General features: G+C 47.3%; 4 protein-coding genes across 7 annotated transcripts; all 4 read right to left on the reverse strand.

Annotated features, from left to right (window-relative positions):
* Positions 1 to 1,497: 1,497 nt before the first annotated feature.
* On the reverse strand, positions 1,498 to 13,755 carry mosmoa (modulator of smoothened a). Its single transcript, XM_040191195.2, has 3 exons — positions 12,695 to 13,755; positions 7,585 to 7,797; positions 1,498 to 3,433 (listed from the first exon to the last, which is right to left on the reverse strand). The coding sequence occupies exons 1-3, from the start codon at positions 12,798 to 12,800 to the stop codon at positions 3,249 to 3,251; spliced, it is 504 nt and encodes a 167-aa protein (XP_040047129.1). The 5' UTR covers positions 12,801 to 13,755; the 3' UTR covers positions 1,498 to 3,248.
* Positions 13,756 to 14,627: 872 nt separating this feature from the next.
* uqcrc2a (ubiquinol-cytochrome c reductase core protein 2a) lies at positions 14,628 to 19,305 on the reverse strand. Its single transcript, XM_040191187.2, has 14 exons — positions 19,194 to 19,305; positions 17,990 to 18,091; positions 17,755 to 17,904; positions 17,570 to 17,634; positions 17,425 to 17,481; positions 17,197 to 17,321; positions 16,644 to 16,741; positions 16,472 to 16,529; positions 16,250 to 16,345; positions 15,945 to 16,144; positions 15,794 to 15,874; positions 15,619 to 15,695; positions 15,352 to 15,505; positions 14,628 to 14,949 (listed from the first exon to the last, which is right to left on the reverse strand). Exons 1-14 carry the CDS (start codon positions 19,224 to 19,226, stop codon positions 14,866 to 14,868), a joined length of 1,380 nt encoding a protein of 459 aa, XP_040047121.2. The 5' UTR covers positions 19,227 to 19,305; the 3' UTR covers positions 14,628 to 14,865.
* A 429-nt stretch (positions 19,306 to 19,734) lies between these two features.
* LOC120827947 (kelch-like protein 24) lies at positions 19,735 to 24,367 on the reverse strand. 4 transcript variants are annotated; one of them, XM_078083818.1, is made up of 12 exons: positions 24,222 to 24,367; positions 23,631 to 23,966; positions 23,401 to 23,535; positions 23,113 to 23,304; positions 22,769 to 22,912; positions 22,373 to 22,559; positions 21,678 to 21,824; positions 21,389 to 21,517; positions 21,044 to 21,220; positions 20,814 to 20,960; positions 20,570 to 20,735; positions 19,735 to 20,436 (listed from the first exon to the last, which is right to left on the reverse strand). In XM_078083818.1, the coding sequence occupies exons 2-12, from the start codon at positions 23,943 to 23,945 to the stop codon at positions 20,280 to 20,282; spliced, it is 1,896 nt and encodes a 631-aa protein (XP_077939944.1). In that variant the 5' UTR covers positions 23,946 to 23,966; positions 24,222 to 24,367; the 3' UTR covers positions 19,735 to 20,279. The 4 variants fall into 4 exon arrangements, with proteins under 4 accessions (XP_077939944.1, XP_077939943.1, XP_077939942.1 ...); XM_078083817.1 differs by having other exon boundaries at positions 21,389 to 21,571; positions 24,135 to 24,367; XM_078083816.1 differs by having other exon boundaries at positions 21,389 to 21,571; positions 24,222 to 24,357.
* Positions 24,368 to 24,970: 603 nt separating this feature from the next.
* On the reverse strand, positions 24,971 to 27,810 carry anks4b (ankyrin repeat and sterile alpha motif domain containing 4B). The gene is made up of 2 exons (XM_040191188.2): positions 27,516 to 27,810; positions 24,971 to 26,480 (listed from the first exon to the last, which is right to left on the reverse strand). Exons 1-2 carry the CDS (start codon positions 27,674 to 27,676, stop codon positions 25,358 to 25,360), a joined length of 1,284 nt encoding a protein of 427 aa, XP_040047122.1. The 5' UTR covers positions 27,677 to 27,810; the 3' UTR covers positions 24,971 to 25,357.
* Positions 27,811 to 27,943: the final 133 nt, after the last annotated feature.

Consider the following 27,943-nt stretch of genomic DNA (forward strand, 5'->3'; position numbering starts at 1 on the left):
GGGGTCTAGAGCAGGTTTCATTTGAGGAGTAGAGCGGCGTTCTTGGAAATAACCTCAATCTCCAAAATGTCCCGCTCCTCCTGTAGGAAAACTGTCCTTTTGAAGGTTGACTTGCAATCAAAAGTGATGGCAGAAGCCACGAAACAATTTCCTTCAGAGACGGACCAAATAATTCAGGCAATCTGGCAAGGCCGACTTAAACGTCCTCTGAAAACGTTGACGGCCTTCAAAGTCAAAGTCAAAGACGCTTTTATGCGAATCCTCTGATGTCCTCAGGACGATCTTGCGTGTTCTTAACTGTCTGAGGAAACTGATGTGAAAGAAAACGTTGATTGTGCAAATCGAAGGACTCAACACGATTGCCTTAAGTACGACCACTCGGCCCAAGCACTATTATTCTAAAAATAGATTGAGGACACTAAACCGCTTTAAACAGACGCACTCAGGAAACAATCACAGCCCTTCCACTGATGCATCCTGGGTAGCTGCCCTTGAAGCACATTTGCGTTTTCTCGGATTTAATGAATCAAGAGACGGAGTCACATGCTGCTGAAGTAGCATTCTGATTTAAAGGTCAATGGTTTGCATATCATCTCATCTATTCATTAGATTCACACTTTCCATCTCTTAAATAAGCACCAAAAAAAAATCAAAGACTCACACACACATTTTTTTTCTATTTTTATTCAGTGATAAATAATTTCCTATGATCATAGGCTTTATGTGAAGACATCCGATCGAGGCAAGAGACAAATTAGAGGGCACACATTGCCAACATTAGAAAATAATAGCAGAAACAAAAACGATGAGGTAAGAAGTTCTCTTTTTTATACATTTGTGGTGCTTCCATTTGTGTTACCTCTACTGCTGAATGCACAGTGCTTCCTAATACAGCCTGCCTCTTGTGTGTGTGTGTGTGTGTGTCTGTACATTATTAAACAAAAACAGGTCATGGCACAATACTGAGCCAACCAACAGAGGGAGTGCACCGCAGAGCGTTGAGTCAGCGGTATCCATCGGACCAAGAGGAAGAAAGGAAACAGAAAAAAACAACAAAAAAACAACACTACTTTTAAGATTTGGCAACAGAGCTCCGCCATTGATCCGACACACACACACACACACACACACACACACACGGACGCACACACGCAGGGGCGATCGATCTGAGTTCCAGTAGGTATTTTTCTCTTAACTTTGCTATGAATTTAAACGTGTAAAAAACAGGTTTAGGTGGGAGGGGGTTTTGCACATCAAAACGGAAAGAATGTGCATCTGTTCTGATAACGGGTTGTGCAGCAACTGGTCTTGTGATAATTGAGATCAGCGATGACCGTTAAGATCAACTGTAGAATAAACTAGTTTTAGCAATGGAAGAGATTTGCAGATAGTATTTGGAATAATTATTTGAAAAGTGAAGTGAACGCGTACAGAATTTTGCGCTTTGTCTAGGTTTTTAAGACACCACAGATGTTCAAATAATTTTTTTAAGTAATGTTTTTCTGTGTATGCACGGGTACATTATAAAGAAATCAAATAATAACTAACTTGACATGACTATGGGTGCCAATTTGTCACACGGTTAATTAGGAAAAAAAAAGAAGAAAAAACTGTGTTACAAAGCATAACCCGCTGTCTCCGTGGCAACGTTATACGTGCTGTTTACCCCTTTAAAGCCTCAAATCATGTGACTAGTAGTTAAAAAGCTTAGCATGAGCCCCAAACCAGCAGTAAACTTGGACACCATCTGGATGCCGCGGACTGAAGTGCGGCATACGAGAAACGTGACGCGCTTTACTTTGGAGGGTCACCCTGATCTTCACTTTAATGCAGTTAAGTTAAAAGCTTGAAAAGGAAAATAATTGCTGGTTGCAACCCCAATACGTGGTACATATCTACACGGTGAAGACGGACGGTGTGGTGGCTTTAAGTGTGTGTGTGTGTGTGTGTGTGTGTGTTCTTCATTAACAGGCTTCAAGCGCAGCACACTGAGGCTCAGCCCCGTGCACGGACCTGACCCGCAGTCCCTCCGCCGCCACTGTTGCACTAAAACTAAAACAAAGAAAAAGCTCCTGCTTCAACATTAAAAAGAGAATACCGCCAATTTTGAGCATTACCTTTATGTAACTTAAGTTTCCATTTATAAAATCTCAATACTGTCAGCTAGAATCGCTGCTACGGATTTATCTCGACCCCTCGGACACGTAACACCTCTGAAGAGCCACTGGGTTTGTGGCTGTACGTAGCAGGATTAATACCACAAATGAAGTGTGTTTGTGTTCAGATCATTGTTAATAAATTCAGTCTTCTAGCTTCTTGGCAAAAGATGTGCGTCAGCGTTACGCGTCTAGCTTAGCAAAATAATACTCACGAGAAGTCGGCTGGTATCCATAGAAAGGACATATGCGAGGTCTTGCATTGAGTGGCATTCTCCTTTCTGGTACCCAGCCTCCGGTTCTGCTGCCTGTTGCTTAGCTGCAGCTGGACGGACACCAAGAGGCGTCACACCCGCACCGTCCTCTCGTCCACAGCGCCACGCGAGCAGGCCCGAGACAGCTGTGCTCGTAGCTGCTCACCCAAGCCACACAGCTGGGGGAGACAGGGGTGACCGGCCGGAGGAAATCCTTCTCTAAAGACACCCAGGTACCCTCGACGGTTCAGTTCAGTGACCCGCCGTCACACTCAGTCTACTTCAGCGAAAAAGGCAGCGGGCGCTAGGAAGGAGCCGAAACCAAAAATAAAAAGAACACAAAATGTACAACAACAAAAAGAAGTAGAACAAAACACACACACACACACACAACTGAAATTGCTGATAGAAGCCAAAAATAGCAACGAGAGCAGTGGTGACGGCGCTGATGGGTGCTGAGGGCGGCGCGGCCGGGTGCCAGCTTTAAAAGAGGTCCTCAAGCAACGTGCGCCGGCATTGTGGCCGCAGTTGCCATGGCAGCAGCACGTTAAAGCACCCGTTTCCGAAACAACGGAGGCGGCCATATATGGACAGCGACACTGGAAGGATGCTGCGACAGCCTCGCCTCCATCCTCCCCGCAGTCTCTCTTTTAGTGTTTTGTTTATTTACTTTTATCGTCCCCTGACACAAAATCAAAGACTTCCTCCCGTTAAGTTTGTTGTGTTGGATTTTCAGACATTGTCGAGTGTTTTTGTTGTTGTTGTTGTTGTTGTTGTAAATCCTCAAACATTTCCAGGGCCTCTGGCGTCAGTCCGGAGGCGGGCGCGGTCGAGTCCTTCAGCCCGGGAGGCAGACTTTGCCCGCGAACAGAAGTCCCACTATGGTGAAGAAGATGGAGAGCACGAAGAGCACGTACGAGGAGCCGACCACCGTGTTGTTGGGCAGCTTGTACGGCTGCCCTCCCACCTCGTTGATATAGAAGCCTATGGGGAAGATGAGCGCCGCCATGCAGAACAGGATCACTGGAAGGGAAGGAGCGGAGGAGGAACGGTTAGTTTAACGTACACTTTTGTGTGAAGTACCTCAGCATTGAGGACAGACGACCACTTTATAACGTGTCTCTGAAGTGTGAGACACGGTCACCTTGAATCGACCAACAAGGTGCAGAAGATAAAAGGCTGACGTGAGCGAGAAGCGCAGGCTGCTCAAATTCAATTAAAAGCTCAAGTCCCAACAGCACCTTGCAGATGGCCTCCGCAAGAGGCCGACTCCCAGAATGCACCGCGGTCAGAGCAACGCTGCCGCACGTGCTTCGGGGAGGTGAGACTCAGTCAAACACCCTGTCACATAAACCGTGTTCTGTTAAATGTCAATTACGTAATTAATGTTTCAAAGATTGCCAAGTCATAGATTATACATCATTCTGACAGGTTCGCTGCAACAGAAAATCAACACACACGTTTGAGTGCCAGCACGTTTTTTTGTTTTTTTTTCTCCTACCAGACTGCAGGAATGACAGACTCGTTGCTCATTTCACAACGACGTCTCCATTAGAAGGATCGAGGATAACATTGAGTCCTTAATCACCGCAGGGAGATCGTGGGAAAAGCCAAATATTTCACACCGAGATCACGTTATCAGCGCTTAAGCTGGGACTTTCTACAGATGGTTTTTAATGAGTTTATGACGGTGAACTTTATGAAAAGGAATAATCCAAATTACAACAACATGAAGACCTACGATTTATGGCCGTAGGTCTTTATGCATTTTGTCTTGGGTGATTTGAATTAAAGAAAGTACATATTTATTTCCTCATAAACCAATAAATGAAACAGAAATGAGCAGATGCATTGAGTCACAGAGGCTGTGAGAATGACGAGCCTCGACAATGTGCCGCGCTGAGTCGATGCACAAGCATTTAAAATGCAGCCAGCACTGCTGTTCACTTACATGAGATAACAACAACAACAGCCCATGTATTAATTACACAACAACATAATGCAAAACACACAATTCAAAGAGGAAAAAGTAAACAAACGTGTGTGCGCCCTGTTGAGTTGTTGTCATTAACGTCCGATATTGCTGATAGTACCTAGAGGCAGCATTTCACCACAGGAAAATGTTTTGGTAAATCTTTGAAATTGCGTAATTTCCTTTTGTGGCTAAAACTGCATCATAATCAAATATCCCAAATATCCCGGAGCTCATTCCAGATTGAGATTTTTTCCGAACCCCAAAGGAATGCAGCAATAGTTTCGGCAAATGTTTCTCCATGAACAATAAATAAGCTCTTAATAAAAAACGTCTCGGGCTGTTTAACACGGATTTCACGCTTTCTTAACGGCCAAGTCCAGTTTTTATTCCTGCAAGTCAGTAAAGTCCTGAAACGGAGATTTTCCTGCATATTGGACAAAAACGAGCGAGGAGACGCTACCGCGTGCTGATGTTGTTGTTGTTGTTGTTGTAGTAGTTTCTATGGGCTGTCACTAGATGTTACATAAGAGCTGTTGTTTACTGGAAGAACGTTGTCACGTTTTTTTACAAAATCTTTGGTGCATGCAGGCGCAACGTTGAATGTTAAAACGGCAACACAAGCTGTGTGACACTTGTGAAACACACATCAATGTGTGGTGCTGAATGTGTGGAAGAGCTCCATGTGCTTTAAATAACTCGGTAATGTTGCACTCAGAGCACAGTGGGACATTTGTTAAACTATTCTAACGTTCAGCAGAATTATGGCCCAAGTGTTGAATCTCTTTCCCTCGTCGGTGTGGAATCCATTTCCTGACGGACCATGAAGCCATTTTCAGTTTTTTCCCTTCCACTCCCCTTTCAACTAGTAGAGGCGTTCGGAACGGGGTCAGAGGTCGCACCCATGTTGCACTTCGGTAAAGCAAAGCAGCTAGAGGATTTAAAAAGACATTCAGTCTGGAAATCGTTATCTCGAATTTGCCCCAGAGATGTAAAATATCTAATTTAGAGTGGGCAATATGATTTGAATAAACTGAAAGGTATCTTTTGGCTATTGCATGTCAATGTTTTATTCAAGCTTTAAATTGCAAATAATAAAAGTCAGTATCAGTCCTAACAAAATATTTCCAACACATTTCACAATACAACAGAAACATAAGCGAGACTGCTGGGTATTAATCTGGAATTTCTCAGAATTTATATAATAAAATCGCCCACTGTTATTTTATCTAAATGCAATTAATTGAGTGTGTCATTCATGAAGCAACTTGCATGACTAATAATCTGGTTTTAAACAGATGTCCGTTATGGTAAAACTGACTTACAAACCATTACATACTGAATATAATATCTTCCCCTGAGCCGATCAAATTCCTGTTGTGTTGACCAACCAGTCAAACCTCTTTCTGCCAACAGCGATGTGTGTGTGCGATGTTTGTGTGTTTCCGGCAGTCACTTCGCCTGCTTATTGCCCCGCCGGTGTGTTTTCCCCGTGAGTGCGGTGTGATTGAAGAGGATGCGTGGAGCCAGAAACGTGCAGCTCAGCATTATTCCATCACGCTTCACCGGAGAGTTAATTGAAGTGCAGCTCGTGGTCTTAAGTGGACCGAGCTGATGACACGCGGCGCCCCGCTCGCCTTCCGCAGGAGAAGGTTCCCTCTCAGCTGATGTGACTTATAGTTACTGATGTGTGGCACAGAAACGACCGGGAAACATTAGGCCATCGATTGAAAACATCCACCGGTTGCATCTTCTTGATTACGAAGATTTGCTTGCTCTACGTTACCGTTAATGGATTGTACGACTGATATTTATAGTCCCACTCTGAACTTGTACACCGAGGGGGGGTACTGCCGGTGTGTGTGTGTGTGTGTGTGTGGCACAGAGGTGGCTCTGTGCTGGTACAAAGCTGCCCATTCAGGTGCTGGAGGCCGGGAGGCAGTTGCACCACAGACTGACCTCTTCTCCACCTTCACCTGGTTGACCCGAACGCTCGCCCCGACCCCCCCCGACCCCCTCCTCCACTTTCATACAACCAGCTTCACTTTCCTCCGCGTCCATTTCTGTCTTAGCATTGGCTCTTGACCTGCGCAAACATGTTTATTCACTCAACTCACCTTCTTTACTCCAGTCTTCCAACGACCATTTTCTTTTTACATTTTAAATTTTCCATTGCTCTCCACTAACCCCGCCCCCCCACCCCCATACACCCACCGCCACTGTAGACCCAGGGGAAACACTGATCATGCTTCAATCCCCTTAGAAGCCAGAACAATATACCCATTGTCAAACATTGGCCAACATAAGCTTAACAAGGGGACAACTGTGACAATTGCTAACTGTTTCCATGGCAACCGCCTCACTCCCTTCAACGTGATGGACAAACAATGATTTAACGCCATCGCATTCGGTTTCGTGCTGACCGTACGGACGGACCAGTCGGTGGAGAAAGCAGTGATTCATCGTGTGATATGGGAGGTTTTTTTTAAACCTAATTAGGAATCTGCATTTAGCCCAGAGGCACTAAAAAAAATAAAAGACTGAGAAAAAGGGGTTTTGTTAGAATCTGCAGAACAAAAAAAAAAAGGCATTGTCCTAAAAAATGCACCCGGCTTTCAAAAATAATGCAGAGCATTGTGACTGCTGCTCCATCTGTACCAGTGTGCTTGAGGGGGGTCTGCTCCCTGATGTAACCGACCTGCTCCTCCCTCCCACACAGCCTTATGAAAGCAGCCCAGAAACGCTGCACCAGGCAAAATCCGGGTTGTTGTTGTTGTTGTTGTTGAGTGAAGTGAATCTTGTATAGAAAAACAGTTGAGAAACGCCGTGGCACACAAGCAACCTACTAATGACTAAAAGAGGAGCTGCTAGGCATGCAAGAAAAACACTCCTGGAAGAGCAAACGCAACCAACCAAACACACCCACAAGCAGATTCTCACGTCACCCTCGGAAAAACAGAAAGTCCTGGAAGGCTCTGACGTCACACTTATCCAAAAAAAAAAAAAAAAATGAGCAGTGCATAACTGTCACATCCATTAAACCTCACGACTTTCCTGCCCTACAGACTCGATGTACATGAGCAAAGGAATGTTTCTCAAGGTTATGTCATGAAAGGAGGGAAATGTGCTGACGGCCGGTCTGTAACATTTTTTTTTGAAACAGCTCATTCAGAGCGAAAACGTCTCCGTCTGGTTCACTTACTGCCGGTGAAGGCGATCCAGCGGGCGTATTTGGTGGCTTCTCGGCGCCAGTGCGACGCCACGAGTAGTCCACAGGTGACGGTGAGGGAGATGATGCCCATGATGATGAAGAAGAGCGTGGTGACCCACTCTGGGGGCAGCCGAGGTGGAATGCAGGTCCGGTCCCGTCCGTGGATGGTCTGACACTGCCGAACCAGTCCGACTGTGAGGGCACCTGCAGAGGGAAGTGGAGCGTTGAGGAGCTGGTCGTTAGCCGCCACACAACAACAACAACATATAAACACCTCATTAACAGTAAACACAAGGGAAGCAGCTTTGTCTGCGCTGCATCCGCTTATCTAAGTCCAGATGTCAGGACATTCTTACGCGGGGGCCGACCACTGAGCACCCAATGGCCGCTTCAAAGACCGGCCTACATGTCTCAGGACAGCAATACGTCTTAAAATAAAAGGAGAAAACTGGCGAGAGGAAAAAGATACACTAGCACACAGAAATGAAAAAGAAAAAGAAATCCGCAGATGTCAAAGCGAGGAATAAGTGGAGGAGGAGAAACGATGGAGACGCTCCACCAATTTGTCGCCGATGGATTGCTGGCGAGGAGCCGCTCTTTCTACGCTGGTGGGCCCAATCAGGCCGGCGGGGCGCCAATATTTCTTTTTGCGCCCTCACACTCTGGAAGAGAAAGTGAGGATTAAATCAAGCCTGCCAATTACTGAATCCATCCCACGCAGGTGCGGAGAAAAGACGCCTGTAAGAAGCCGATATCATCACACAGATTCGCAGCAGCTCTTGTTGCTTTTTTCGGTAACCCCGTAATAATTTTCACCCCATTATGAGTCATGAGTCGGTCTCGTCTTTGCCAGGAGGTACGGGAGGGGGGGGTGGGGGGTGCGGGGGAGGCAGCGCCGGCCGCCTCGGCGACATAAGCGACAGGCTGTGGGCATGGAACTTCAGAGGGGCTTTAGTACACTTGGGTGATGTTTGCAGGGCTGTTCGGCTGGCAGATGGGCCGCCCTGCACCCCGGCCTGAGAACAGCAACACGCACACGCACAACGTGACAAAGCTGCTAAACATGGACGCCATGAGGCTAAGCTAATTCAGTACGGAGGCCACAATGTCGTCTCAGCGTAACATGTGGACTTTATCTTTGTAAAGATGGACAGTGGCCCAGCGGACGGGGTGAACGCGAGCGTGAGACAAGCATGCAGGCCGGAACTGAGGAAGAAGGTCACGCATGTTTCTGCAACGCGTTCTCCATTTACACACTGAACACGCGATGCTACTCAGAGCCACGTTGCGTCTACAACATTTAAATACAAGCGGGATAGCAGAGCGTGTGACAAGAATGCTCTATTTGCCCCGGGGAGACAGGAGGGGGTATCAGCAGGCGGTCCGGAGGAAATCCTGCCCCCCTTTTGTAACACCCGGTGAGAGTTATGCTCCCACAGTCACAGCACACAGGAACAATTCAGAGTTCAAAAGAAACACGGTGGGGCTCTGAGGCCGTTAAAGGAGGCGACACGCAGCAGCGGAACAGAGGGCTTCACATCCACCTCATCGTAAACACACGCGCTAATGGACGTTACTCAGCGCGCGGCCTTGAATCACTCGTACGGCAAGTCAACTACCGCAGAGCTCAGCACAAAAAGAGTGAAGTAAAGTGTGAAAGGGGGGGGAGATGGGAGCTCACGGCTGAAGCCTTGAAGTCAGCGCAGAGCAACCTGGAGCGGCAGAGTCAGTCCTGTGAGGGGGGGCGGCGAGGTAAAGAAGGCGGGGGCCGGCGCTGGGAAAAAGGGGAGCATTAAGGAAAGGTTGCGGCTAATGGCGCGCGGTCTACGACCTCCTGCTGCTTCACAGGCGGTGTGTGTGGAATGCCCGCCCCATAAAGAGGCCGGCTCGCCGCGGTGCACGGCCACAGGTAAACAGGTCGACAAGCAGGCGCGCACATAGAGGGAGATCCCGCTGACGTCTCTCTCTCTTTCTCCCCGGGAGCCGAACAGCAGCAGTGAGATGTGTGTCGGCGAAGAGGACTTACTAAGCGAGTGGAGTTGCACTTTGGTCGCTTTTCTTTAATAAAGTCACCAAAACACACTATTCATTATGGCTGATTACAGTCATTTATATTGAAGTGGATGGGACGCCGCCATTGGGATCAGCAGAAAGGATTCTCTTTAGTGCACAAACAAATGTGTTTTGGTTCGAGTACAAACGGGCCAATTCTCCATTTTGGGGCCCCGGCTTATTTTTTCACCACAGCTTTGTTCTCATGACGATCAAAATACTCGCCTCACCAAATGAGAGGAAATGAGATCTGTGTCTGTTCAGCATGGCGATGCTGTCATTAGTGGAGTATGTGTGTGTTTGTGTCGGGTGGGGGGGGGGATGAGTCAAACAGGCCTCTGAACTGTGGTGGGTGGCGTACTGGCTGCTGCTGCCGGAGGCTTTCACAGCGCCCACTTGCATTGCAGGGCCACTGGAGCACCCCCCCCCCAACTCGGACACAAAACACGGCGAATCGAGTCTACAACCACCAACACCTTTGTGAATGCAAAACAAATGAAGTAGGGATTGGGATGCTTCCACAGCAACGGGCAATAATGTCTCTTATTTTAAGCTCACAACCAACACGGCAAAGTTACGTCGTCATGTTTACATCTGCGGTTGTGAACCAGTGGCGGCGCGGGTTTCTTCTTTCCCGTTGGTGGACCGAGCTACAGCTCTGAACCGCTGACTCGCCATCTGTGCATCCAGACAATATTGACTGGGCCGGGCCTCCGCTGCTTTGCAGCGACGGCACGTTGTGTTTCTTCGATCTAAAAATCCCACAATTTATTATCAGCCAACTCCTTTTGTCTTTGCCAATGGAATCTTAACTAATGTTCCAAGTATTTTCCATGCAACCAATGTTAACTGTCCCTGTAAGGTGGGGAGATCAAACACAAACGCCACTACGGTTTTGTTTACTTTGATCAAACCGGAGGTCAGCTTTTATCGACGAGCGTGTGCGTTTCTTCGCGCTCTGAACACAAACACAACACGACGAGGTCCGACGAGGGCGCGTTGTTGAGCGCCGAGCCCCTCCGACAAGACAACAACACAGCTGGGGAAGCAGAGGTCAGCTGACACACTGTCCCCAGGGGCTCCTACTTGTACACAATATACATGTATTCATGTACATTCTGGACTAAACGGCGCAGACAGCTCCTGAGGAATAGTTCAACTCATAAATAATCTTTAGCACCGTGCCCCCTGAAACAGAGGAATCACACAACAGAGCCCCAACGACAAACACCTAGATGATTTTGTAATATGCAGAAGACAACACAAGAAATGAGAAATAAGTCGGCTACGTGTTGGTATTTACCACCTTGTCAGGATGCTTTACGTAAAGGGCTTTGAATCACCTCTTAGCTGAAACGTTCTATGGAAATGTACTTGCCTCACACAACTACGCGATAGTGAATCATAAATTATTCATTTGCTATTCATTTGATGTTTTATTTAAATAAATAAAGTTAAAGAACCACAACTGTGTGTTGTTGAAACCAATGAAGACATAATCATCTCAAACACCGAAAGCTCCGTCATGAGTAAATATGCATTTACTAATTTAGGAACATGTGATGCTGAATTTCCAGTTTGTGTGTGGCTGTATAATAACAATATGCATTTATTCTCACATTAACTAGATCATCTAAACAGGTTGTGCCATTCTAAAGTTATTGTATAAGCAATACGAGCTCCCGTACAAGCAAACGCAGTGTCTTTCGAGAACAAAGAACCCAAAATAATACTGCCTGAATTAAAAACATGAAATTTGTTAACTTTCAATATTAGAAAACGGGAACCGTGACAGAGCAGTACGTCGTCTCGTGAAACCATAACACACACACACACCTGTTTAAATGTAGCAGAGCATCAACTTTCTGTGCATGCAGGTAGTGAGATATTACCCACAATCAAACGGGGAACTCTCCGATACAATCAGATCTAGACGGTTGACTTCCTCTCATTTGCATCCTATTATTGTTGTTGCTGCTGTTGTTGTTGTTACAGATGGCTTATTGTGTGTGTATGTGTGTGTGTTAGTAGATGACAGACCCTCCCTGACCCAGTTACTAAGCTGTCATCCTGCCGAGGGAACAAAGAGCAGCAGCTGTCTATCAATAGCCCAAATGTGTTTTCAGCACCGGCACAAGTGAAGCGAGGACCAAGCAGCACGTGCTTTTGTCCAGAATCGGCTGGGGACGCCACAAATGAGCACCTGCCCCGGCTCCTCCAGTGAGCGCTGATTACACCGATGACATGTAGGTCGCTTCAAATGTCGAGTCACCAGAGAAACACAGGGATCACTGGTGTTGCTAATAAGATAATTGATTAGTCAGTCCATGCTAAAAAAAAAGCTGCATGTTATGCGTAAGCTGTAGGTTGATTTTATTAACCCTATACGTCGACTATTCTTCTACATTTCTTTGGAGCATTGATGAATCCTCAAAATTGACTATTTTGTTTCCCAACCAGGAATACTACATAAAAACATGCAGCTATCAGGCGTTGAAACTCAATTCCCTGATACTGGATTATTATTATTATTATCATCAGGGAAATTCCCTGGTTTCAGCTTCACACTGAGCTGATTTTTATTTTAGAACCGATGCAAATGGAATCTCAGTTTTCTTTATGCCGGTGATCAGAATCGTCAATCTAGGACATCCATGGTGGTCATTTTCTAACATTTTTTTACTAACTAAAAGATGCATTCATTCATCAAGAGTCCATCCAACTATAACCAGCTGCCCTCAGAGCAACAGACGATAATGATCATTGATCAGGGACGAAATATAAATGAGTGGTCTTGCATTTCAAGAAGCCACATCAATGTTAACAGAACCGCTGGGGAGGACAAAAGATGCTGCTGCTGCTGCTGCAGATGAAACCCTCCACACAATAGAGAACATCTTTGAAGTGGAGATAATCTGATGTTCCAATATCCCCTGCAGGGTGTGTGTGTGTGTGTGTGTGAAATAAATATACTCATCAGATATGACCGATCACTCAAAACCAAACAGTAGATCTGTGTGGCGGATCTGTGGTGGCCTGCTTCATTTACCTGCTGATTCGCCAGTGTTGATCCAGTCTGGGTTTGCAATGCTGGCTATGGCAAAGATATCTGCAGCCAGAAACAGGCACCCTGAAATGATCGTCAGTTTATCCATGCCGCCGGCCGAGGAAGCGCTGACCGACGTGGGGAAGTGTCGTAGTGTCCAAACGGGATCCCCCGAGCGTGGAAAGACGCAGGGGTGTGAGTGTGTGTGTGTGTGTGGGGGGGGGGGGTGCTGCTATCAGTCTAACCTCGCCCCCTTCAACAGCAACAGCCCGCTGTTGCGGTTCTGCTGGGCATCCTGCAGCAACGTTAGCTCCTTTTCAGTCAAGCCAGCGCGAGCCTCCGGCTACAAAAAAAATAAAAAAATAAACGTAAAATAAAATACGACAAATACGACGCGCACAAGCGTCACATCTCAAACGCGTCGCTGCGGTCCAGGAAGGATGAATCGATGGCTCGATCAGCACCCGGGCCCTGAACCCCGCTGGTGTCGCCCTTCGGATCCGTTCAGCAGCGGCAGCGGGAGCAGCATCGGGCGACAGACGCGGCTAGCGGGCAGCTAGCTGCGCTCAGCTCCCGGATTCGGGCGTTCGCGGCGCCGAGCTGCGGCCCAGAGGCTGCGCTAGCATTTCCGACGGCAACGTCACGCACACGGAGGTCGGAGAGGAAGCCGCAGCGGGTTCCCTCTTCACTTGCGGCGGTGTCCGTGTTTCTAGATGAGACGTCTCGCGTTAGCCGTCCGGGGAGCGAGAACCCATCACCCGCTCTTGCTTGCTGGAGCCCGTTCTCCTTCTCCGCTGGAATAGCATCTGGTACTTTAGGTCCGCTAGCTTCGCCTCGTCCCCCCTCGTCTTCTTCTTTGGACCCCGGCGGGGGGGGGGGTATTTGAGGCTACGTATTTAAATCCCACAGAGACGTCACGGGTCCCGGTGTGGACCGTGAAGTGGTAACGTTATTGTTGTGCTTCCCACCGTGTGACCACCGTTAGCTCAGCCTCCCTTTCTGCCCAAATGACATCAGGCGAACACCCCGACGCGCAGCATAACGTTGAGGGGAGGGAGGGGTATGTTCTCCTCTCGCGAGACTACGCAAAATAACGGGGTTCATGTTGTCCTGACCATAGATATATATATTTAAGGGCTAGATGTCTCCACGTTGCCGGCCAACGGAGTCGAACGTCCGCACAAGACGGCCATCTTACTACAGTGAGCCCGCTCACCCAATAACATCGTTCTAGACTCCGCTGTAGACATCTAGGCTTTATATATATATCTATGGTCCTGACTGGGACAACATGAACCCCGTTATTGGGACTGTATTTAGAAAGAGGTAATAGAACCACCGCTACAGGAAAATAAACAACTAGTCAAAATTGAATGTAAGGATTTTTTTCTTAATTTGACATGATGTTCTAATGTTTTAGTGAACTAGAATATGTTGATAATCAGTTGCACTTTCAATACATTTCTCAAGCAAACTATTACTGGATCCAGGTTCTTAAATAAGTTTTGTACAAGTGCAAATTATTAACCAAGTACTGTGTAAGTACAATTCTGAAGTACCTTTTCATTACATGTTATACGTTTTAAACCTTTTTCACAATTAGTTACAGCAGCATTCTTAAATATATATATATATATATATATATATATATAGACATTTTTTATTTAGATTATTTGTATCCGTGTTTTTGGTATTGGTAAGTAAGTGACACAACAATACAACTGTTCTGCACAACAACAGAATGCTCGACAATGGCAACTTTCAATCCTGTATGTTTGGGTTTTTGGGTCTCTCTACTGGTTAACACGTGAAACAACATCTCCTAAAAATAGCTGCTGCCTGGTCTTTTTAAACCCACAGAGGACCCTCATCCTCCTTGTACAGCAATGGAGAGCTTCAGTAAATCTGAATTCATACTACAAATCTGGGCAACACACAGGTTGTTACTGTCTTTAATTTACATAGATACACAAATAAATTGACCAAAGAAACAAACAAAAGTGAGATTGCATTATGATCCCCTGGCTCTCCGATGGCGCTTACAGGACAGACTACAGATGATTGGTGACATCAAATGAATTGCTGCTGGATGCCGTGGATTTGAGGTCCTTTCTTTTTGAAGCAGCCAGGCACAGCGTGCCCAAGTTAACGACAACCGTTCTTTGATTTTATCTTCATACTTCATCCACAAACGGTGTATTCAGCAGGTGTCCTCTAGCGGCCATGGTCTTCTTGCCATTCACAAATGAATTTGCAGCCTAAAAAGGGAAGGCGAGTGTTTAAAACATTTTGAACAAAAAGATTGATACCTGCATTCTTAGATTAGTAAACTTCTGTAGCTACATGTAATTATTATTGCTCTTCTTTTATACACACACAAACTGTAAAACACATAGAAGTGTAACACAATAATAAGTCTCATGCTAAATCTCTTGGTGACTCATTATTTTGGCAATTTGATAATTGGACGTCCATTCCCTATTTTTTTTCAGGCCACTTTTGGTCTCTACCAACCACTGAGGGAAATATCTGTTCCTTCAGCCGCCTAATGCTCCACTATGTTCACCTGCTATTCGCTCCATGCGCCCGTCTGTGATTCGGCCTCGGGCAGGAAGTGTACAGGTTGTAAGGGGCGTGCGGCCGGTAGCAGAGGCACTCACCTTGACTACATCGTCATGGGTGACAGCATCTATAGCCTGGAGAACAGCATCCGGCAGCTGATACGCCGCGGTGGCCAGAGCCTGAGCTCCAATCTCTTCCAACAGACCTTCAGAGCTCTCTATTGACATCAGGTAGTCAAATTTCACGTGGTTCCTAAGCAGGGAGGACAAACACACACAGACACACTCCAGAGTCAACAACTTGCGGTCATTACTATTCGACACAGATGCTCCAAGATGGTGTCCAGCAATACTCGGTGAACTCACTTTGCTCTGGCGATGTCGGCCTCAGACACATTTCCCTCAGCCACGCCTCTCACCTGATCGACGGCAGCTTTGATCACCTACACACAGGACGGCAACCAGGCACACGTTGTAGACGCGGCTTTCATTTGTTCTGATTTATCGTCAAAAAAAAGGGCGAGCAAATTTAGGAATTCACCTCTCCTGCAGAGTCAGCTTGTGCGATGGTGTAGACGCCGAACAAGCCGGAGTCAGAGTACGAGGCGTTGAAGGCTGTGGCCTAAAAAAAGACACCGGACATTAGGAGACAAACTCTGCATTCCTTACACATCACCCTAACTTCAACTTACGTCAAAGGGCTGTGTGGTAGCTTTGGCGATACCCTGGCTCAGTTTGCTGGTGACATTGGAGCCCCTCTTTACATGTGGCCCAGCTCCCAGGATCCTTTGCAGCACGCTGAAGGCGTTCGCCTCGGCGCTGCCCGCCACACCCCCCTCACTGGTAATCAGTGAGTGCACCAGGTCATCGTTGTTCTGCACTCGCAGCTCACCTACCCGCAAAAACACGGACACACACACACACACACAACAGCGTCATGCCACAAACGCGTTGACGGGACTTCAAGAAGAGGCGGAGCGTGCTAACAAAGTCTTACCTCCGCGGTACACGGCCTTCACCACAGGCGCTCCAGCCCCCCGGCGCACACTGAGGAGCCCCTCCCCCATCTGCCTCAGGACGGAGTGCTTCACACCTGAAAGCAGAGATCGAAGAAAGCGGACATTGTGGCATCAACCGACCGCTGCGCACAAACAGCGGTGACGAAACAGACCAGACGAGACACACACACACACACACACACACACACACAGACACTGACCAAGTCCTACGAGAGCCATTCTGCCAGTGGTGAAATGATCCTCAACGAAGGCCTGCAGCTACAAGAAGGCGATGAAGAGGAGGAGAGGCGTGTGTGAGCCGCGTACGCACCGACAACAATTCAAAAGGCTGCCGTAGGTTTATTTACACCACTTGCTAACGGAGATCAATACCTGTGTGGAGGAGACGCGACCGACCATGTAGTCCGGGCAGTACAGAGAGTTGGACAGGGCGTTTTTGTACGCCGCTTCATGCAGCTTCTCGATTACACCTGCGAAAGAACACAGAAAAAGGCCCCAAATTACATACAGTAACCATTGGAGGGTCTGTTTTTTTATAATGAGACAAACATTTCTCTTCACCTCTAAATGACTAAATTCATTTTTGACACATGAAGCAACAGATGCAGGAACAATTAGGAATGTTTCATATTGGAACATTTGTTACCAAACAAGCATTATTAACAATAATATCAACAGCCCACTATGATTTTGTCCTCGGTAATTAAGAGACTAAAATAAGAAATTGCCAGTAATAATGTATGACACATGTTTGTCAGGTCCAATAATACTAAAAGAGCGGGACAAAAAGTTGTGCAGACATGCCAACACAACATTCTAAGTTACTGTTAAGTAGATTGAGGCCGACGTTGTGCTGTTTCTACCAGAGACATGACTTCATGAAACCTGATGGCACTCTGCTGTTAGGAGCTCAACTGTTCCTGACCTATCTGAGGACTCTGCTCAGCCAGAGCCTTGTCGATCTTCACCCTGGACGTCAGATCGTCCACCTCCCATGGACGGAAGTCCTGAGCTGCGGTCACGTTGACCAAAAACTCAAATAACGAATCTCTGCACACACAAACAGATTAAAGTGACGTCAACAAATTGCACACCCGAGGCTGCTTTGTTGAGGCATCGACAAAGAATTTAAAAAAGCATTACAGACACTTACAGGTGATCTCTCAAAACGTCTGCAGTGTAGACCGTGGTCTCCCTTGACGACGTCACACTGGAGGTAAACAGACATGTTGGTTCAACACGGAGGGCTAGGGTTACGCTGGTATGTATTTATAGCCGTGTGCACATGTGTCACTGACCTCAGGCTGCCCCCAAGTGCTTCTACACCGCGACATATCTTGAAGGCCGACGCACCCTTTGTAGTCTAATAACATTTTTTTAAAACAGTTGGTGCACAGCAGGAACTAGAAACATATCGTGGGATGCCGTGTTCTACGATGCACTCGGCAAAAAAAAAACGCAGTGGAGGGAGAAGACACTTTACCAGGTTTGCAGCCAGGCGCAGCACGTGGGAGACGCCCTGGTTTTCCACAGTCTCGTACCGACTGGCGGCTTTCACGAACACCCCGACGCTGGACAGCGGGGAGTTGTTCTCCAGCGACGCGATCACCAGACCGCTCGGAAGCTTGGACACCTGAAATCAAACCGGTAAGGCAAACGAACGCGTTCGGTTTCTTTGTGTATCCTGCAACGGCTGCATGGACGAGGGCGGCGCCCACCTGCACATCCTGGGGGGGGAGAGGCGCGGGCGAGGATGAGGCGCGGCCCGCCAGGGGTTCGGACAACGCTTGGCTCCTCCTGGCAGCGGCATAGCAACGTTTCTGTGGGAAGAGGTCACACTAAATTGGAGAGGGGTCGGAGTGGAGAAAAAAAAAATACACTTTTTTGCAAGCGCACCCCTAAAGCAGGCCCACGTTGGACGCCTGTGGAGGAACACGATAACAGCAGCTGTCACACACCTGACACCTGAGTTTTAAGTACACAAGTGCTGGAAATATTCCTGTCGGTGTTTCCTTTGCAAACACCTCCTCCAAGAAATCAGAACAACCCTGAGGGGTCACAGCATTGACCAACAGGACACTTAATCATTTAAAAGGTTTATTGTACATTATGTTTATTTCTTATTTTTATCCCTGATAAATCCAGCCCTTGTGGTGGAGGTTTTTGACCAAACAAAAGGGGTCCAGAGTAGACATTGTGAGTTTTGAGACTAAAGTAAAAAAAAACTTTCAGGCGTCTAGTCAGTAAAATAATTGAGAAAGAAAATGATCTATGAAACCGATTATGTTGAACAGCGACTTTTAGATCAGATTACCTTTAGTTTTGTTTAAAGACACAATGAGTAATGACTCTGCCTATACACTACAGACATCTTCAAAATGGAAAAGAGGGGTAACATCTGCACGCTACTAAAACAAGCGTTGTGTGGGTCAGAGAAGGGTGTCCCACAACAACACGCGCAACCTACACCAAGACCTTGAGTAACAAGCTCGTAACGAAGCTCGAGGCGGTGTATCGGTTCACACATCTGGATGGCACCAATCGAGGACAAAAAGTAAAAGGTGTAAATCGCCTGTAAGCGTAGAATATGTGACAAGTTTCGGAGATGACCTTCAGGTAGCATCCCGCTGAACCACACTGAGAGACAACGCTAAACGGAGCCGGTAGACTGCTGTGCGGTCTTTGAAGCTCGCAGTACACATGAGGTTCCGTGTAGTTAGCGGGGAACGATTCGGGGAAGTGTTACTAAAACAGAACAAGCAGAGCTTTACGTTAGCTTGTCAACTAGCCACCTAGCGAGCTAAAGCTAGCCAGCGGGCTAACGGCGCGCGACATGAGGGGACCGAGAATCTACAGCGGGGGGGGTTCAGTTCCGGTAGTTTACAGAGTTCAGATTAACGCGAGAAAAACAAAGAGACCCACCGGGAGATTGTTAAGAGACCGGATTCCTCTCATGACTCCAGTGATATCCTTCAACCGGCACAGAAAGACAGATATGGCTGACGCGTTACCCACAATCCAACGCTGCAGCCTATCAAAGATGATGCAGGATCTCAAGATAGTTGAGGCAAGCGAATGAAAACAGTTTGACGGCTGAAAAAACAAACATTAAAATTGCTTTCCTGCATCACTTTTAGGTTGACTTAAGCAAATTTGATCTAAAACTGAATACCAAACCAAATTAAATCGAGACTTTTCAAAGCCAGAAGTGTACATACTGATGGTCTTTGCGTTGTGAATAAAAACTTTGACCAAGTCACAACCATGACAAATTTACTTTTCTTGCAAACATTTGTTTACGTTAAGCTTTTTCCAGAGATTAACTAGCGGTTTTAATATTCAATGTTGAAAACAATTTTTCTAGGTTGAAAAATTCAACAAAGCATGGATCTATCATTTAAAAACACAAAAAGCTATTTGTATTTAAGTCACTCTTTAGTATGTAGTTATAGACTGCAACACGTTGAATTACAAATCTTTATTAGAATCCACACCATTTAAAGTCACTCAAATGTATGACATTACAAAAATATACTCAACATATTAGAGGTGCTAACACAAATCATTCGGAACATAAAGTTTAATTACAAAAACACATTGAGACTCTTTTCACAGGTGACCTATGAAAATATTCATTTTTTCTAGCTCACAGAGCATCTTTTGACAGCGCAAAACATTTCACAGGTAGCGACACCCAAATAAATACGCCACGGAATAATACAAAAATACACTTTGTTGGCTGAGAAAACCCTCAAAGCTTTGAGGAGCTCTGACATTGAGAAAGCACCATAAACACACATCGGCGGGAGCGGAGACTGCTCACCGAGTCGTCAGCCGGCTACTTGAGAACGATGCAAAGTTTCCTTTTGACCTTTCTAGTTACGCTAAACTGGAATACCGCTGGCCGCCGGTAACCGCCCAAACGGCGCCGTGCCTAATCCCAGCATCATCTCGGCTCTGAGCTTCGTAGCGCACCTGGAACCCCCCCTCAAAATCCCCCTCCAACGCTCAGATGTCGCTTGGCGTCCCGGGGAAGCTGCTCGTATGGACGTCCTTCCTCAGCTGCAGGGACACGCAGCTGAGCCAGCTGCGACTGGTGGGCATCTCCCCGACCATCTCCCACGTGTCTGTTTCGTCGCAGAAACACTCGATCGTGTCGTGATATCTGTGAGTAGAAAAAAAAAAAAAAGTGTTAGCAAACGGTGCTTGGGCTCCGGCGCAACTTCCCACCGGGATCAGACGAGCATCCGGTCCACAAAGTAACGGATGCTCCTGTAATTTGCTCCCCTCGCCCTCACCTGTCCCAGCCTTCCTCTCCTCCCAACACGTAGATCTTTCCGTCTACCACGGCGGCACCGGGCCGGTAGCGCCGCTCTTTCATGGGGGCGCACATGGTCCACTGATTGGTCTTGGGACTATAACACTCCACCTTGTCGGTGTTCTCAGTCGACGCGTGCCATCCACCTGGGAGCACAAACGAGAGGTTGAACGCTTTTTCCCCCCAGGCTGCTTGTTGTTGATGCTGCTGCTTCGGCATCACACCTATCACATAGATCTTCCCCTTGAGCGTGCAAGCGGCCGAACCGGAGCGGGCGATCTGCATGGGTGCGACCTCGGCCCAAGCAGAGGTCTGAGGGTTGTACACCTGAGCGAGGTCTGTGCCGTCGCCGTCCTCCAGGACGGCTCCACCTGGCGGGACAGAGGAGCGGCTGAGAAAAATATAAAATAAATTGAAATCCAATCTAAAATAAAACAACAGCCGTGTTTGCTACCAGTGACGTAGAGCAGTCCGTCCAGGGCCACCACGGCAGGACTCGTGACGGCCATCTTGACGGACTCTTTGAACTGCCAGGAGTTGGTGTGAGGGTCGTAGCACTCCACCGAGTCCAGGCGCGAGCGTCCCTCCCAGCCCCCCACCGCGTACACGAAGCCGTCCAGCATCACCAGGCCTGAGCGAGAGGAAACACAAACCGCTTAAACATGACGACGGGCATCAAATGAGTCACTTGGAAAAGATTCAAGAGCAGTGTATCGGTTAACGGGGTACTTCAAATGAGTCGACGTCAATGAGGAACTCGCACTTCGTGGGGAGGCAGGCAGCTCAGAGACGGCCTTACCCAACTCTGAGCGAGCGACATTCATGGGGGCCATCTCCATCCAGGAGTCGAAGCAAGGGTCGTAGCGCCACATCTCCCGGCTGGCCGAGCCGTCGGGGAACTCTCCCCCGGCCAAATACAGGGTGGAGTCTCCGGAGAGGAAGGTGGAAAGAAACATGTCACTGTCATGTCCACTGAGCTGCTCTTTATTTGGGGAGGGTTTAGGAAAAACAGGGCAGGGGGGGGGGTCACCATCCATTCAAGCCACCAATGCGTTTCAATGCGAATCGGGGAGGTCGCATCTTCTCACCGGACACCACCAGCCCGTGTTTGCTCACGGCGAAGGGGAGGCAGGCCAGGTTCTTCCACTGATGAGTCACGGGATCGAAGCTCTCGACGCTGCGCAGCACCACCTTGTCGTCCTCCCCGCCGACCGTCACGATCACTTCAGCTGTCCCTGTTGTCGCGGCAACGGGAGCAGAGGAACAGGCGGAGGAGTGAGCCGCCTTCGGACCCTACGCTGAAGCGTTGCACAGATAAACCGTATCTCTGGGATAGAAAGGACACACGTGGAGGGCTGCAACTAATGATTCTTGTTTTAGTCTATAAAATGCAGAAAGAGCATTCTCACTAATTCTAGCATCAACATAAATTAAACTAGAATGTGTACCTCTTTATATAGAACGGGAGGTAAATATGCCAATAAAATATGTCAAACACATGTCTCCGTCACCTCCACCCCTTTTACACATTATAGCAAAATCCAGATTGTTTCCACGCAGTTTTGTATGTGGAGCGATTAGATTTACACTCGTGGTCACTATTCTATGTGTTCACTATTCCTCCCAAACCACCACCGCAACGGTTTCATCCTCGGTGCATTGCTAGAAAAGTATTATTTTTTTATTATCAAGTGTAGCGAAAGTATCAAACGCACTAGATTTAACAGCAACGACAAAGACTCTGCCTCCACCAGTCATGTGCCCGGTCGTGTCGGTAAAACACCTGTGGACCTGCGGGGCCTCGCTCTCTGGCAGTACAGCTCTCCTCGGCGGTCCTTCAGCAGCATGTAGTCCTTCGCCTCAGAGATGAGCTTCTGGCACCCCCGGTTCTCCTGCACCACGTCCAGAGACTCGATCACGTCGTGGAGGTAGTAGGGGCTGATGAGAGGCAGCCGGATGTGTTCAAGGACCTTTAAAAAAAAAAACAGGAACAAGAGAGCTGATGATCCAATTCTTGTTGGATAGTCAGAGTGGATAAAAATGGTTTCAAACAAGAACACAAGTTGTTGGAATGTAATCCCCGATTTCTGAACGTCTTTGAGACCAACAGCTGACCGAATTAACGGCTCAGAACTTCCCCCGCTGAAGACGCTGGGGCACAGAGCGCGTGCGAACTGACCTTATCGAAGCTCTGCTTGCGAGAGCTGCATTTATTCAGCCACGACATGGCGGCCTCAAACACCAACTCCTCTTTGGGCACATTTAGAAAATCACTGGCAATGATTTCGGTCAGCTTGTCCACACACAGAGACAGGAACTCCTCCTAGAGGAAAAGGAAAGAAAAAACATCCTGCTTTGTAGAACAACGCACCATCCATGAGGGGACAGGCGGAAAGATCGCCTTGTTTGATGGTTTTTACTGATAGGACTCTGAAGGAATCATGCTTTGTAGATTAACGAACCAATGAATTAACCCCTTAATTCAATATTTGAAGAAAACTGTCCTCTCCATCAGCATCTCACCTGCTGAGAAACACCGCCGAAGTGCTCGTGGATGTAGTCCATGCTGTGTTTCTCCAGAGCTTTACAAGAATGGGCCTCGGCAAAGCAGTGGATCCCCACGCAGTTCATCTCGTCCATCTGACGCTTCATAAACTGACAACAGGCCTCTCGCACGTCCATCACGTCCAGCAGATTAGCCGCTGCCAGCAGCGCCTGGACCGGATGGGTCAAGCTTCAGCAAAAGGAGCTACTCGTCGGGGAAGGGGTGGGGGGGGGGGGGGGGGAGAAAAGAAAATAAATAATCCTTACCTGCACATTTGCTTTGGAAATGTAGACCTGGGACGTGTAAGCGTAGCTCACCAGCATGCCGATCATCTGAGGCTCGACCCCATTGATGGCCACGCGCTCCTGCTTGGACTCGATCAGGTCGGTGGAAAACATGGCCTGAGGGGAAGGGAGAGCAAAGACACGACTGAGAGTGTGAGTGTGAGGGAGGAAGAGAGGGGGGGGAGACACACAGAGAGACAACCTTCCTTTACCTGGAAGTAGGAGCTGAAGGAGGCCAGCACGATGCGATGGCACGGGAACTCCTGTCCTCCACAGCACAGGGTCACGTCACAGAAGGCGTTGTTGAGCCGCAGGCTGTTCAGGCCCTGCAGGACGGTGTTGGGGTGTCTGGCCTCCACGAACAGGTAGTCATCGCCGCTCAGGGAGGCCGGAGGGGCGGAAGAAGAAGCGGCGGAGGCGGCGGCGGCGGCAGAAGCAGCGGCGGCAGCATCTTCCTGGAAGAGGAAGGTGACGTTCATTGTGGACGGCGAGGACAACCCGCCGCTGACGCGCACCGTTTCGGCCATGTCTCACTTGGCTAGCCGAGCCTGGGAGGGTTAAAGCGGAGGAGAGAGAGAGAGAGAGAGAGAGAGAGAGAGAGAGAGAGAGAGAGAGAGAGAGAGAGAGGAATTAGTTGGTTCGGTACCGCTGCTGCTCACTGAGGGAGCTCCAAGGTTCCATTTGTAAAAGTCGCGGGGAGAAACGGGCTCACGTACGACGCGCAGTTAGCCGTTAGCGGTCCTCCGTTTGATCCAAAACAAACACCGGGGTTACGAATTGAAGGCTCGTCGGCTGTGACATACCTGCTGGACACGCTCGTGACTGCGAGCCCACTCCGTCCACCCACAGACGATACACCAGCACGGTTTAAAGCCTCTCACCGGAAGTCCCTCCCACGGGCCAAGAGAGGTCACCTCGATGTACTTCCGGCTTCGCTTCAGGTCCTGCGCGTGCACTTAATTAACGCTCAGGTCGTAATTCATGGGTCGTGTTGAAGTTGTTGTTAAGGTTAACCAAGGTATAGTTTTAAAATAATTGTATACAATTTAGATAAACACATGGCATTTTGTTTTATAAATGTTGTGTTTATGTATAGTGGCTTCTTGACTTTTCCTATTGGTTATGCTTCGTTTTTGTTAAAACATCATTTAACGTTTGTGGCCAAGAGCGTTTGACAGGGCGAACAGAAGTATCTCTTTTTACATTACATTACCATTAGGGATTGTCTTGGCTTTGGCTGAATATTAATCAGCTTCTGAAATGTTAAAAGCCCCACTATGGTCACCAATTTTGTCCGCAATTTGGTGTCGGACCAAAAATATACAATGGTTTTATGAGGCTTATAGTCTGAAAATAACTGCCTGGTGTTTCTGGTGAACATCTGTGTTGAACTGTAAGATATACAAATCGGCAGAATTCTTCATGCTGTGTATGTGCTGTTAAATTGTTTAATTCTATTTATTTTCTTGTGTCTTACTTGCTTGTAGTAATCTAACCAGATTTATGTCCCCACAAAAGTAATGAAAACTATAGGAGACACAGACACATCAAATTAACTTTTTTTGCTCAATTTATTTGGCAATAATCAACAATAAATTTGCCAAAATTAGAAATGAAAATCCGCCACTGACTATTTCATATATAGCGAGATCAATGAATAATACATTCTGTACCAAAACATCTCTTGCTATTGTGGATTCAACATCAAGTTGCTGGATGTCTTTGTGGCTTCAACATAGATTATTCTCTATTAACAGATGATTGGAAAATGTCAATACAAGTTTGATACTTTCCTGCTAGAAATTGTTGTTTTGAGAAACATTTTTGTTGAATCATCTTTGTTTTATAGCGAAAATCAATGTCTTGGCTCTATTTACAAAAAGTACTGACTTTTTTAGGCATCAAACACAATTGCAAATCCCTGTAAATGTCTTTTAGATCACAAGTTGCTGTCCTTCATGACGCCAGGAGTCTTCAATGTGTTCTTTCTGCGAGTAACCGCTTCCAGGATCTTCTTCCTTGGTCCCAGCTGGATGCGAATGCCTTTCAGGTCTTCATCTGAGCAAAGCATCAGCGCCTCCAGGTCTAGGTGTTCCCTCCTGAATGCGGGAGCAAACTCTGGCAAGGAAATGGTGGACAAGAACGCATCCAATGGCGAGGTTTCCTCATCGTCGTCATCATCCAGTCCAAGATCTTCCTGATCCCAGGCCTGATCAGCATCATCATTCCCCTCGAAACCAGCGCTGTCTTCCTCAACATTAAACAACTCGTTCTGGACGAGGTAGCCAAGACTTTCGTTGTTCCCGCTCGGGGCGTCCTCTGACTCCAGCCCCATCTTCTTCATGAAGATCAGACCTCCAAGCCCAGGCCGATTGAAGATGGACTGCTTGACTTGCCCGTTCTCGTCGTTGTCGTGATCATGATCGACCTCGTCCAACATGCTCTCGTCCTGCTCATTGAAGACACCCATAAACTCCGGCTCCTCAGACGCTGCACTGTCCTGTTTGAGGAAAATGACGTTCCCGTCCCCTCCCGGCCTCTGCAGTGTGCCTTTCTCTTTCTTCCCGAGCCTCTTCTGCAGCGTGCCTTTGACCCTGGCTGTAAGGGAGCCAGATTTATCCGCAGCAATAATTTTGGAGAACTGCTCGTTAACACCGGACATGGTGCCACCATCTGAGAAACCCGACGCCATGCTGGCCTCCGACAGGGAGCCGGCGCCGCCGGCGCCGCGCTGCATTTTATCCATCTTGCTCTGGTGTTTCTTCTTCACCTTCTCACAGAGCTTCACACGCTTCTCCGCTTCTTTGACGGCCTCCTTCTTTAGATTGGCGACCTTCTTGGGGTTTTGGGTGGTCTGCTGCGAGGCGGCGTCGTCTAGGAAGCGCACGCAGTCCATGCGGTCACGGGACGCAGCGACGTCCATGGCCGTGTGGGATTCATTGTCCAGGGCGAAAAGGTTGGCACCGAAGTTGACCAGGAAACTGAGGATGTGCATGTGGCCGTTGGCCGCAGCGTGGTGCAATGGGGTGTTTCCCCAGATGTCACTCCGGTCAGGGTCACCTCTGCATGACACAAAAGATTGTATTTGACTGCAAGTACTGATCCAGAACTTGTATATTTCTTGCTGCATGTTATCCCTGATTGATATAATAATGATTTTTCTTCTTCCTTCAAGTTAATACAAGTTTCTAATGATGATTTCATTCATCGGAGGATCAAGAAAATCCACTTTAAAGGTGTGAATATTTATTCGAAACAAGGTCCCAAGGAATGCCGACATAAATCCCCAGGTATAAACTATAATCTTCAATCAAATGTTCCTCAAGACTTGTCACACGAATACACAATACAACAAATATAAGTTCAAATAAACACATTTTCTGAAATACAAAGTATTAATGTAAGGAAATCATTTGACATGAAGTTTTACACAAAATAATATCAAACTGCCTAATTGGTCACTTATTAAGATTTAAAGTCCTCCCTGGCCGTGCCTCATTGTCACAACCATAAAAGTCCTCATAACTGTATTTCTGCAACACACGGTCATAAATTCACCCGACTAAAGCGGAAAAGGCTTCCATCATTTTATGGCCACGTAGTTTACAGGTGCATTGCTCCCAACTCAATATCCTACACACATATTTTCTGAATGTCATTTTTCAGTGAGGATGTTGTTCTAGATTTCAGCCTGTCCTTTGTTGTGGTGAGTGAAGGCAGGACGTTGGGGTGGGGGGGACGGATAAAGGGCTCTTTTGTTGCAGCCTTTCTTTGGCTCATTAAACATTTGGCTCAGCTCAAGGGGGAAAGTAGAATCAAGCTTTGGCTCGTTATATTATGGTGAAAAACCCAGATGAGGTACTAAATAACTGTTGCGTGTTAAGGTATCAAGCACATCTCTTTTCAGCCACAATGGTCTTTTAATGTTAGTTTAGTTTAGTTTTAGAGCATCATAGATACAATATGATGGTAGACTCTGTATTATACAAATATTCCCATAACAATACAGCCAGAAATGAAAGAGAACTGAGTTGATAATCATGGCGATAAAGCTTTCTGTATGTGAAATGAGGAGGTAAAGAGTGTAACATGCTTACTCTCTGCTGCATATGAGCTGAAGCGCGTCGACGTGTCCGTGGAAAGCGGCCAGTAAGGTGGGAGTCATGCCATCCTCATCCGCGGTGTTCAGGTCCTTCCTCGTGGCCTCTTTTAAGAGGTCCAAGTATCCATCAATTGCCGCTTTGTGGTACCTAGACATCTCTTCACAAGAATAGAAAAGGTCCAGACAAATCTGCCACTTTCTTTCACTTTTTTCTCCCACGCTCCGAACAGATTCACAGAATCACTCAAGCGGAGACAGGAGCAAACAGGAGTGGTCATGGGCGTCAACGGATAAGCAGCTCAGAGCCATAAAACAAAAGCAAAGTCCAGGTCCCTGCTGTCAGCTGAACAATTCAACTTCTAACACTTGAGATCATCATCAGGAGTTATTTAAAGCTTAATTATTAAGTGTGGTCAAAGTGAG

This window comes from Gasterosteus aculeatus, chromosome 11 (genome assembly GCF_964276395.1).
Source record: "Gasterosteus aculeatus chromosome 11, fGasAcu3.hap1.1, whole genome shotgun sequence".
In the NCBI taxonomy this organism is placed as follows: Eukaryota; Metazoa; Chordata; class Actinopteri; order Perciformes; family Gasterosteidae; genus Gasterosteus; species Gasterosteus aculeatus.

Coding starts and splice junctions, on each gene's coding strand:
- uqcrc2a (XM_040191187.2), bottom strand. CDS start 19,226: ATGAGAGGAATCCGGTCTCTTAACAATCTCCCG. Junction 18,092..19,193: donor GGTCTCTTAACAATCTCCCG/GTGGGTCTCTTT, acceptor CTCTTCCCACAG/AAACGTTGCTATGCCGCTGC. Junction 17,905..17,989: donor TCCCCCCCCAGGATGTGCAG/GTGGGCGCCGCC, acceptor GTTTGATTTCAG/GTGTCCAAGCTTCCGAGCGG.
- LOC120827947 (XM_078083817.1), bottom strand. CDS start 23,945: ATGGCCGAAACGGTGCGCGTCAGCGGCGGGTTGTCCTCGCCGTCCACA. Junction 22,560..22,768: donor GCAAGCAGAGCTTCGATAAG/GTCAGTTCGCAC, acceptor TTTTTTTTAAAG/GTCCTTGAACACATCCGGCT. Junction 21,572..21,677: donor ACACGGGCTGGTGGTGTCCG/GTGAGAAGATGC, acceptor CCCCAAATAAAG/AGCAGCTCAGTGGACATGAC.
- anks4b (XM_040191188.2), bottom strand. CDS start 27,676: ATGTCTAGGTACCACAAAGCGGCAATTGATGGATACTTGGACCTCTTA. Junction 26,481..27,515: donor CAGCTCATATGCAGCAGAGA/GTAAGCATGTTA, acceptor TGTGTCATGCAG/AGGTGACCCTGACCGGAGTG.
- mosmoa (XM_040191195.2), bottom strand. CDS start 12,800: ATGGATAAACTGACGATCATTTCAGGGTGCCTGTTTCTGGCTGCAGAT. Junction 7,798..12,694: donor CAACACTGGCGAATCAGCAG/GTAAATGAAGCA, acceptor TTCCCTCTGCAG/GTGCCCTCACAGTCGGACTG. Junction 3,434..7,584: donor CTGGATCGCCTTCACCGGCA/GTAAGTGAACCA, acceptor CTTCCCTTCCAG/TGATCCTGTTCTGCATGGCG.